General features: G+C 43.2%; 1 protein-coding gene across 9 annotated transcripts in view; it reads right to left on the minus strand.

Annotated features, from left to right (window-relative positions):
• JADE3 (jade family PHD finger 3) overlaps positions 1-12,129 on the minus strand; it is a 65,206-nt gene that overhangs the window by 11,030 nt on the left and 42,047 nt on the right. For all 9 annotated transcript variants that reach the window (XM_053307228.1, XM_053307229.1, XM_053307235.1 and 6 more), the window contains 4 exons: positions 10,408-10,565; positions 6,440-6,630; positions 5,354-5,565; positions 30-197 (listed from right to left, as the gene is read on the minus strand). In XM_053307228.1, the coding sequence (XP_053163203.1) occupies positions 30-197; positions 5,354-5,565; positions 6,440-6,630; positions 10,408-10,565 (729 nt within the window). The remainder of the gene's footprint in view (positions 1-29; positions 198-5,353; positions 5,566-6,439; positions 6,631-10,407; positions 10,566-12,129) is intronic.

Here is a 12,129-nt window from a genome sequence, read left to right on the forward strand (position 1 = left end):
TACAGGACCATGGCAAAAGTTATTTGTACCTCTGGAATCCACAGAGCACAGCTCACATGTGCCCACTTGGTTCCTGTTCTTGTAGCTTTCATAGCCCCACCTCTCTTTGGACATAAGAGACATTGAGGGTGTATTCCTAGAACACAAGTACGGCACAGCCAGCTTCCTTCAGGAACCTTTAGGATACCATAGCATGCCTGGGGATAAAACCAAAGGGCAATTTTGCATGAATCTACAAGTGAAGTGAGGCATCAGTTGCCTATATCAATACTAACCACAATGTTATTCTTAAACCATACAGTTGCAAGAACTCAACTATTTCCTGGCTTGTTGAAACACGAGAAATGAAAAGAGATTTTCATCTAAGCACAGAAGCCAGAAGCAACATCCGTTCTCCCCACACACGTGCCCTGCTGTCCTTCTGGGTAAAATTTCTCCTCATAACACAAGAACCGCTGAGTGGAAAAGAGGAAGAAACTGGGTAAAAAAAAGATCTTCATTCTAGCATGTGTGACCAATTTTCCTATTTTACTGCATGCATGACAAGTATAGTCAATGTTGGAAGTTTAGGTTTTGTGCACCACTGCTAACTTTTGTTTCTGTAGGAACAGTAATATATTTTGATTGAGATGACTATGCATAATCTCCAGAGAACCCAATCACTTCAACAGATAGAAGCGTGGAGTTAGGTTTCCTAGGTAATGTACTTTTAAATATTGGGTGCACTGTAAAGCATCATCAAAATCACTCCTGCACAGGGGCCATTTTGAACTTTTCAGAGATTCCCTGAGAAGCCTGTGGCTGACATACTGCACAACAGTACGTCAGTCTAGTAATACTGCATTTGCGCAAATGCAAAGTGTGTACAAATGGAATTACACAAGAGCAAGCCCATTTTAAATAATTAAAGCTTACTCCTGCGTAATGCAAAATTTGTAAATGCTATGTTACTAGGCTTTCATAGTGTTTTGCAGTATGTCAGCCAATAACTGCTCTAACAGCTAACAGACTTGCTCCAGGAGTGAGTTTTGTAGTCTATTGCTAGGCCCACCTGTAACCAAAAGCCTTACTTGAATGACAAGAAAGCATGTTCAGATGGCAGGGATGGGGGGAAGAGAATAATTTGTCCATAGAGGATGTTTTAGTACTGTAAAACCAGGGATGTGCATGGGACCGGCAATGGCCAGTTCGGCGGTGGTGGTGGTGGGTTGCTTTAAGGTGCAGGGAGGGTGCTCTCCCCCACTGCTGCATTTCCCCCGCCACCGCTGTCTTTAAATCGCTGGTGTGGAGCGGCTGTGTACCTGCTTGCCGCCGGCCAGTGTAATAGCGGAAGTGGCTGGTTCCGCATGCACATGTGCACCAGCCACTTCCGGTATTACGCTGGCCAGGGCAGCAAGCAGGTACACAGCCGCCTTGCGCCAGCAATTTTAAAGACAGCACTGGTGGGGGAGGTGTAAGAGCGCCCTCCCAGCGACTTAAAGCTATCCCCCCCACACACACACACCTTCGAACTGGCTCAAACGCACGTCTTTCAAACCGGTTTGGTGGTCTGGGAAGGGACCGTCAAACCCGGTTGTGCACATTCCTACTGTAAACCAAGGGATGATTTACACATGCATGTTTATCATATGACAACTGCAACATAAAACGGAAACTGGATGACCTTGGCAGACATCCAGACTAATGCTGCACATAAAGGGAAAATGTTCAGTGCGTACAACTGAGGGAGTGATTTTTGCCAGTCTCCCCTTCCCTCGGTAGCCACCTGTGCCTTCCAAAAATACGTCCCTGAGGGTCCCAGGACAAAATCACCACCACCACCCTAATTCACACAGGTAGTCTAGAATCCAGCCCTTGTTAATAAAACCAATCACTGTCTCTGACAAGAAAAGCTGAATATTTTATTTCAGAGAATGATCAGTTTCTGACCTATGGAGTTGTTGCATTTCTGATTTTGGCTATTAGGAACATAGGAAGCTGCCTTATACTGAATCAGAATATTGGTCCATCTAGCTCAGTATTGTCTACACAGACTGGCAGCAGCTTCTCCATGAGCATAGTGAGGATCCCGGCGGCCGAGGGACAAAGTTCAGACAGGGAGCCTGTATCACACCCAGCACCCTAAGCCACGCCCCCTGCATCTGACGGAGGGCAGGGCAACTTAACCCACCCAAGCCTTCCTCTCCCCATTTCTTGAACTCACCATTCAGTGAGCCAGTGCAGAGCAGAGCAGGAGGGTGGCCACCACTGTGGCCAGCAGCAGCAGCTCAATGGCCCGGAGCTGGGCCAAGTGTGGGGTTGCTGTCCTCCTCCACCAACGTCGTGGCAGATTGAGGCCGGGCAGCCCCTCCTCCAGCGGCTCCTGCATGGCAGCCAGGGGTGGGAGCAGCGGTGAGGGATGCTCCGCTGGGAGGAGGAAGTGCAGGAGGAGGGGGAGAGAGGAAGCCCAAGCACGCTTTTCCCCATCATGCGGGTGCAAAGTGCCGCACGCCCCAGCTGCAGAGCACCAGTGCCCGGTGCAGAAAGGGCAGCTGTGGCAGGGCACACCCCAAGCCTTGTGAGCTCCCTGGGGGCATGCTACGCCCATGAGCTTCTCCAAAGTTGCAGGCAGGAATCTCTCTCAGCCCTCTCTGGCGATGCCAAGGAGGGAACTTGGAACATTCTTGCTCTTCCCAGAGTAGCCCCATCCCCTAAGGGGAATATCTTGCAGTGTTCACATGTAGTCTCCCATTCAAATACATGCTAGGGTGGACTTTGCTGAGCAAAGAAAATAATTCATGCTTGCTACCACAAGACCAACTCTCCTCCCTTCATGGACTGAGGGATTAAAGCATAACCTTATAGAAATGACAAGCAATAAAAATGATCTTCTAAATTAACTAAATTATAATGGGGTTATTGCAATGTTAATGATTTGATTTTTTTTTAACTGAATGATGCTGCAAAGGCTAATTCCTGAAACAATAATATATCTAAGCAGGATACTTCTTGCATGTGTTAATCACTGCTCTAATGCTGCAGATTCCCACATTATCCAGCACAATATGCCTCAAATACAATGCTTTTCAATGGCATTTGTTCACATATTAAGTTGCAAGTCAACAAGCGAAATAGTTACATGCATGAACCAGCCAAAGTTTTTAGCTTCCCAATACATAAGAAGCTTCCAACTACTTAATGGCATGGAACATCACTACATACCAGCAAGTGATCTTATGTATATGTATTGATAGTATATTAACATATTTTGTAGAGCAACAAATTACATTATTACTTAGAAAGTAAGTTTGCAACTTGTGCAATAATCCAGGCTTATTTCCTCCCCACTTACACAGTCAGGTAATTAAAAAGTCTGCAAATGCATTTTGCATAACTACTACAGTTTACTCCCCCTATAAGAAATAACTAAAGATATCAAAAGCAGGCCATGGAATCACATGCTCTGTCCTCTAGTCCCTCCCTTGATTCCACAGAGGATTCCAAAGAGCCAGCGTGGTGTAGTGGTTAGAGTGCTGGACTAGGACCGGGGAGACCCGAGTTCAAATCCCCATTCAGCCATGATACTTGCTGGGTGGCTCTGGGCAAGTCACGTATCTCTCAGCCTAACCTACTTCACAGGGTTGTTGTGAGGAGAAACTTAAGTTTAGTACATCGCTCTGGGCTCCTTGGAGGAAGAGTGGGATATAAAATGTAAAAAATAAATTAAAAATAAATAAATAAAAGTAATGAATGATTATAAAAAGAGAGAAAAAATGATAAGATGTTCCTGGGTTCATTTTTTTAAAATAACTAGAACAAGGAAGTATCCTATTAGCCTTTTCTGTGGCATCTGGTACTAGTATAGTCTAACAGTCTGACCGAGGAAGATGCTTTTATAGTCTTAAGTAAGTAAAGTTGTGCTGTCGAGTTGGTGTCAACAACTAGTGACCACAGAGCTGTGTGGTTTTCTTTGGTAGAATACAGGAGGGGTTTACCATTGCCATCTCCCTTTACAGTCATACTGAAGAAGAATTTAGGAGAAGTCTATCACTGTTATTTCTGAAATATTCTAGATTAATCCAGTAGAGTGCGCTCTTGCCTAGATTTAGAACACACTTAGCAAATCCGCTCTACCACCAGTGCGACACTGCCATTAACCAGAATAACTTTATTTGTCAAACACATTGCTCTCTGTTCAATCTTCTCCTGTTATAGGAAACCTAAATTATGATAAACATCTTTTGAAGTTTCTACTTATCTCATACTATTGCATTCCTCAATGTTATCTTGGGGGTTGGGGGGGAATTAAACCTTGTACGAGGACATATGCTCCAAAACATTATTTTAAAAACTCTTCCTTGACTCTTCCTTAATCAGTATTTGTGTCTGTTCAAAATGCATTACTAAGAAAAAGCATATTTATTTAGGAGCTTTAAATCCTACCTTTTCATCCAGAGAAAGCTCAATATGACTTACATAAAAATATAAAAACCCATATACTTTTTTGTGTAAAGTTATTGGGATCAAGAGCAACATATGTGAACTATTAACATATGATTCAGACCAAAGGCATGTGTGTGCACCGTATATCCATGCATTCAGAAAGAGGGACATTGGTCTAGTATAAAAAAGCAATTTACAGAATCACCTCGGTTTCAACACACTTCTACAACAAAGTTCTTACTGATATGAAGCTTGCTATAGTTCCTACTTTTAGCAAAGCAATTTTGAACATGTTGGTTCAATGATAATTAACCAATGAAGAACTCATATACACTAACTCTATCTGTATTTTCTAAAAATTTCGCACTGCCTTTTACAGAACCATATTACAGAGGCTACAAAAGATTCCCACTTCTAGTGCTCCCTTCATTTCAAATACAGGCAGACCTCGCTATATGCGGTTCTGATATTGGTGGTTTTGTATATCCATCTTCCACAAATAGCCATCCGACCTCAGCATACGTGGGTATACAAAGCGCTAATTTCCATGTATCTGCAGTTGCTAAGTGGCTGGAAATGACCTCTGAGGTCATTTCCAGCCACCATTAAGGGGCCATTTTGTGGCTTGTCTGTTGAAAATAGAGATATTTTTTTCCTGTGAGTTTTGTTGGAAAATGGCAAATTGATGGTTTTAGGAGCTGGACAGACCTGTGGAGCATGGTACGGCACTTTATTTCAATTAATTTTGCCTTTTTTGGACACCACCCCCACCTGCAGGAACCTAACCCCCTTAGGCGCCATGACTTTTCTAGGTGAGGAACAGAGCCCTGCAAATAACGAGGTATGCCCTTACTCTCTCGAACACACTCATTCCAATTAACTCCATTACCAAGAGGAGGTTATCATTTTCAAAAATTCTGATAGCACTAACCTGATGTACACAGATGTTACATTTGTCACAGAACACCATATCGTTCCCATCTTCACTGTCAGGGGACCGGCACACATCACAGATTACATCCTCATCATATTCTATACCCAGACCCTCTTCTGTCTCAATGGCATGGTTCATATTTTCATGACAATGACGTTCTAGGACCTCCACCATTTTCTCCATTGTGTTCTCATCAAGCTGCCCACACCCTGCAAGAAAATGAACTAGTAATGGATTTACTTAACACTAGACAGTGGGTGCAAAGAACACACCAGAGCACAATTTGATACAAAATGTTTTCACCGGCAGTTTGTTCTGTGTCCACCCCCCACCCCCATTCATATTTTTGGGAGGCATAGGCAGTTGCAGGGGGAATAGCTGATAATCAGTCCTCTCTGCCTTGTGTGACAGAAAGCCTTCTTCCATCAGTGTGACATTAGCTTGTATGTTGGCCACTCAGTTGAATAGAATTTACCCCAATATAATGATCTCTCCTCTGATTTTTTGAGTCTTAACTGAATAGACATTTGAAGACAAGCTCCTGGGGTTCAAGGCAGTGTCCTCCATGGCTTGCTAATACACATCAACAGAGCTGTATCTGTTTCCTGTATGCGTTTCCCTTATGAAGCAGCAAAGTGCATGCCTGTGAAGCATCCATTCCATAAGGCCATTAAGAAAAGTATATTAGCAAATTCAATTAAGCCCACATAGAGGCACTCACTTTTACTCCCGATTGAGGGTTTACTATATAGGCTGCTGTTATTAGTCCCAGGGAATCATAGTATAAAGTGTACATTTTGTCATGAATTAAGATGCATTTGCAAAGAATTACTCTGCAAATCTGTTATAAATGCCAAAGTCCTTTTTACAGAAGATATTAAAAACCAGTAAAGACTTGAGACTTCAAAAATATTAGCTACATTTAGCTGTATTCAAATAACTTGGTAATATCCAAATATCAACCACATTCTAAGTTGTTTTTTAACAGTCCCCTCGGGGGAAAAAATCCCACAAAAACAAACAGCAGTAAGCAACTGAAGATTCAACTTAAATCAGATTTTTATTGCAGTTTTTAACACTCACCCATTTCAGCAAGCTCCCCATTTACTTCCTGAAGCCAGAAAATATCCATGTCATCTAAGTCATAACGACACATTGATTCTGCCAGTTCTAGAATGTTGATATAGCCAGGTTCAGTGGGCTCTTGACTTGAACAACGGATGTACTTTCTAGGTCGAGTATACAATACCTCCTTCACCTTTTCTGCTACAATTCTAAATGATACAGTATCAAAGTTAGCTGCAACTCCTTCTGTAAAGAACACTTCTACAAGTTAGAAACCTTATAGTCTATGTCCCCAATTCATTCCAATCACTAGGATTATACGACACTACAAAGGTCAAGCAAAAATGACAAGGTGCACCATATTCCAAGGAGCTTTAGGGCAGAGGTTCCCAACACTGGCTCCCAGTTTCTGTGGGACTACAACTCTCACCATCCCTACCCACAATGATTAAAGTCTGGGGTGATCAGAGTTGTAGTCCAGCAACATTTGGAAACCCAAGGTTGGGAACCTCTTCTTTAGGCAAACAAAGGAATGTAAATTGAGTGTTGAGACACACTATAGGATCACCCCAAGTAACAACCCAACTGACCTATAACAAACATCTTTCCAGTTCTCAAATACAATGATCAAAAGATGGGGGGGTGGGGAGGAGAGGGAGAGAGATATTGATTGAACACTGCCTGGTTGCTTGATACTGTAGCGGGTGGGAATCAAGTCTGAAAATTTGTTTAGGATCCCCAATGAATCACTATCAAGTCACAAGATTTAAATATATCTGATGATCTTTATAGTATTATCTGTATTTACCCAAATACAAGATAAATATGAATTTAAGACGGCCCCCTTAAAAAGTACAGATTAAATACAGCTTAGAGTCTTATTTGCCCAAAAGGGAGAGGACTCTGAATTTAAGATGACCCCTGAATTTAAGATGAATTTAAGAATTTCTGACATCAAATTACTCGGGGGGAAACTAGTCTTGGATTTGGAGACAAGATTTGGAGGTTGGTCTTGGTGAGATGTGTTATTTGGAAAGTCCCTATAGGACAATCACTTGGTATCTATGGATACAAGCCAATGAACTAGATGATTAACCACTCAGGTTTTTGTTGTATAGCAACATCAAGAATTGTACTTTTCACTTCTTACAATCGTTAGCCAACAATAATTGTATGAATGTGTCAGAATCAAATATTTTATCTTACTGTTTTAGAATATTACTGTGCTGAATCTAAAACCATATGATGTACTGCACTTTAGTTAAATATATTCTCTTTACAAATATGAGTTTGGGGGTGTGAGGAAATTAGATATGGGTTTATAGAACATGTTCCTATAGAACATTAAAGTTTCCAAAGGCTTCTGGCTGGTATAGGCACAATATCCACAAGTGTTGTTGTACAGAGGAGATGAAGAAGGAGCAGACTCATTAAGTTTTGTTTGTCCTACCTAAGAGTCTTGTGACATTTTGGGTAGCTTTAGTCTGCCCTGCTTTCAGAAACCTGTCTTGTGCATTAGAAGATGAGAGAGTTTCAAAGAACATACCATCCACCCTTGACATATAAAACTGCTTGGGCCTCACTTACTCACTGACATGAAACTCCCAGACCAAACCACAAAAACTAGAAACGTGCAGTTTTCACTAGTAGGCTCCAGACCTTGCCCAAACCACCAAAAAAAAATCAAAGTAGTTTTTCTACTTTCCAAATAAATCTGGGAAAACATTCCCATTGGAAAGCATGGGAACTCAGAGTTAGGAAAAGACTAGAGTCACAGCAATATAAGAAGTAGGAATGCTTACAAAACTCCAAGCCCTCACTGACCAAAATGAAACCAAATCACAAAAGATAGAAACATGCCATTTTCACAGGTAGGTTACACATCTTGCCCAGACTATGAAAAAAATCCCCCCCCCCCGAAAAACACATTAACGTCATAGAAAATGCAGGAAAATGGAGGATTTCTTACATTTTCTATTTCCTGCATTTCCTCCCATAGGAGAGCATGGATCCATTGTTTCCTCTAAGGCGTGCATGTGTGTGCGCGCTCACACATTTTTAATGTCTACTCAGTTAATTTTAGATCCCGCTCAGATTGAATCAGGAAGGCCCCACTCTGAATACATGTGCGCGCACACTGCCTTGATACTGCCTCCCAGAACAAAACTCATTCTGCACACAGATGAAAAAAATTAGAACACCACATGGGTCATAAGATCTCACAGAGCTAGGAAAGGACTAGAGCCACAACATCATAATATATTCATATGCTTGAAACTACAAGCCGTTTTACTAGTATATTATGACAATATAATAGAGATGTCCATTTGAATGAATGAACAAGGTCAATTTGCCTGTTTTGCATCTTAATTAAGAGTTTAAACCAAATCTTTTACAAGAATTATGCTACTGCACACATGCCTGTTATAAACTATTGCATACTGAACAAGCAAAACTAAGGCTGCAAATTTGCAGAGACCACAACTGGCTTTTCCCACATGAAAGAGTTATGTTGGCATTGTCCCAGGGTTAATATTCACAGCTTCATGCATTTTATCATCACAATTTACCCAGGTGCAAAACTGTAGTTGTACACATTCTACCTTTCTACAGCCAGAGAAGAAAGAAATAAAAGCATCCAGGCAGACCTCGTTATCTGCTGGGGTTAGATTATCAGCTCACCACCACGGATAACAAAACAGCGGATGTTGGAATGTTACAACAAAGAACATCCAGGGATTAGGTTCCAAAAGAGGGGCAAGAGAAGAAAAGGAGTGCTTGCCTCCTCCACCCCTGGCCCCATGAATGCAACATCCAGCGCTGGCCTCTCGTGCTGCAGTTGGGGTTTCTCCTTAGACCTTTGTGAATGCAACATCCCCTATAGGGTGGGGGTTGCTTAAAGACAGATTGTGGGCCATAACTCTCTCTCAATGTGCTGCCACAGGCCACCTGCCTGCTCCGTGAGCGCTGGCCTCTCTCCCCACAGAGGGGGTCAGCAGGAACATGACATCCTTGCAGACTGGGGGATTGCCGGAGGCAGAGCAGGGCAGGCATGAGGAAGGTCTTCCTCGGAGAACTGGCCCCCATCACTGACTAGCCAGGACTTCCTTACATAAGCCTCCTGTCCTCGCAAGTCTCACGAGACCTGGGACTATAGATGTGCACGGAACCAGTTCAGAGACCCTTTATGGGCCTCTGAACTAGTTCAAAGAACTGGCAGTTCCACCGGTTCGAAGGCGGAGGGTGTCCAATTTTAAGAGCAAGGGAAGGGTGCACTTACACCTCCCACTGCTTTTCCCCTGCCAGCATCCACCTTAGTCAATTCCCACTGGGTGAGCAGCATACCTCCCTGCCGCCCCATTGCCCGTTTATGACCGGAAGTATCAGATGCGACTGAGTGCACCAGGGCACACGCACGCTTGTCACCAGAGCAACAGCCTGTACAGGCAGGCAAGAAACAGGAAGCCCTGGACAGTCAGTGATGGAGGCCAGTTCTTTAAGGAAAGCCTTCTTCATGCTGGCTCTGCTCTGCCTCCAGCAGCCCCCCAGTCTGCAGGGATGTCGTGTTCTTGACCCCCCACTGTGGGGAGAGAGGCCAGCAAAGTGCATGGGCCTGTGCTCAAGAAGCGCGTGAGCAGCAGCGGCCAGCCCTCTGGAAGCCCCGCTCTACAGGGGATGTTGTATTTGCAAAGGCCAGCACTGAGGGGGAAAACCCACTGCAGGTAGAGAGGCCAGCGCTGGATGTTGCATTCGCCGGGGGTGGGGGGGCGCGCGCAGGCACCATGGTTAAAGAGCTCATCCTCTATTTTCAAACCGCAGGTATATAAAACCGCGAGTAATGGAACTGCAGATAAAGAGGTCTTCCTGTATGCAAATCTACAATTAGTATCACGGATCAGATACACACCATGTTTCTTATTACTTCAGAACAGAAGCAAACAAATCACAGTGTGGTACAGTACAAACAACTGTTTAATAAAAGTTACCTGAGAGAAGGCTGTGGAATAGTGTCTGGACTGGCTGGGACCTGCACACCTTTTTCCCATTCTTGTTTCCATGTGTCCGCAAAGAGGTAATACTCATCCGGGTTAATATGATGGGAATCTGGGAGTTTCATGGCACTAATGAGGTCCTTTCGAAACACCTGTTGGAGTATTTATTTAACATAGTTTTATACTGCCCAAAACGTATGTCTCTGGGAGATTTACAATAAAACAAAATAAATAACAGAAGAATTTAAAAGTTAAAACATCACAGACAATTTAAAATTTTAAAACAGTGTTAAAACTATTAAAATGGTATTTAATTAAATACTGGCTGAACAAATGCATTTTTAAAAACTTTGTAGAAGTTGTCAGAGATGGGGAACCTCTTATTTCAGCAAGGAGTGCATTCCAAAGCTTCAGGGCATCAATGGAGAAGGCCCGTCCCTGAGAAGCCACCAGATGAGCCGGTGGCAACTGCAGGAGGACCTCTCCTGATGATCTCAGTGGGCAGTGGAGTTCATGAAGAAGACGACGTACTCTTAAATACCCAAACCCCAAGCCATTTAGGGCTTTATAGGTTATAATCAGCACCTTGTATTTTGCCCAGAAACTTATCAGCAGACAGTGTGGCTCTTTCAATATGGGAGTACTATGGTCTCTCCGAGATAGCTCAGAGACCAACCTGGCTGACGCATTCTGAACCAGCTGTAGTTTCTAGACTACATACAAAGGCAACCCCACATAGACTGCATTGCAGTAGTCCTGCCAGCAGTGCCTGCCTGCAGGAAAGACCACCCGCCAGCACCTGCTTGACCTGTTGGACAGTAGCCTTTGGCTGTGGCTGCTCTGTGGGGAGTCTGTGCAGGATCGGGGCCCAGGAGTGACTCAGCAGTCCCTGCAGACCATCTGCCCAGAGTAGCCATCTCTGGGCCTATATAAAGGGACACTGCTTGTGCCTCAGCCTGCCAGAAGCCCTGCAGCAGAGGGTGAGACCACCTGCTTCCTGGACAGCCCCCAGGGTGAGAGACTTGTGTTGGCTGTGTTGTGCTACTGAGTGCCTGCTTGCAGGAGAGGGAGAGACCACCTGCCAGCCCCTTCTTGACCTGTGGGACTGTGGCCTCTGGCTGTGGCTGCTCTGCAGGGGAGTCTGTGCAGGATCGGGGGCCTGTGGGGTTGGAGTAGGCAGTAAAAAACAGCCATGATTAATTAATTAATCAATTAAAATGATGCTTGAGAAGAAAGAAAGAAATCAAGAACTTAAAGGCTTAATTTTTTTCTTCTTCCTTAACAACAAAATAAAATAATGGACTATCCAGGAGACTACAATAAGCAATTGTCAGAACCACACTGATCAACCCAACCTACTATGGGCAAGTATAAAGGAAATGAAGACATGGCTCTCACTTAGTATCTGCCTTTTTCATCACAATCTTTAACATCAATTATAATTATAACATCAATTATAATGATGTTAAATTATAATGTATAATCTTCTCTCTTGAACATTATACCCTGTTCCTACTCTGAGGACTTCCTTTAACCCTGTCAGTCTGCAAATTAGCAAGTGAAGTATTAATTTCATTTTAGCATTAAAAATATTAATTGCATTATTAATCTGAGAATAGGCTAAAAGATTTCAATGAGGAAAACTGACTACTAACATTAGAAGAAAAAGTGGTCCCAAAGGAGCTTGCATTTTAATAGTTCAGCTTGAAGGCAAAT

This window comes from Hemicordylus capensis, chromosome 3 (genome assembly GCF_027244095.1).
Source record: "Hemicordylus capensis ecotype Gifberg chromosome 3, rHemCap1.1.pri, whole genome shotgun sequence".
NCBI classification, from domain to species: domain Eukaryota; kingdom Metazoa; phylum Chordata; class Lepidosauria; order Squamata; family Cordylidae; genus Hemicordylus; species Hemicordylus capensis.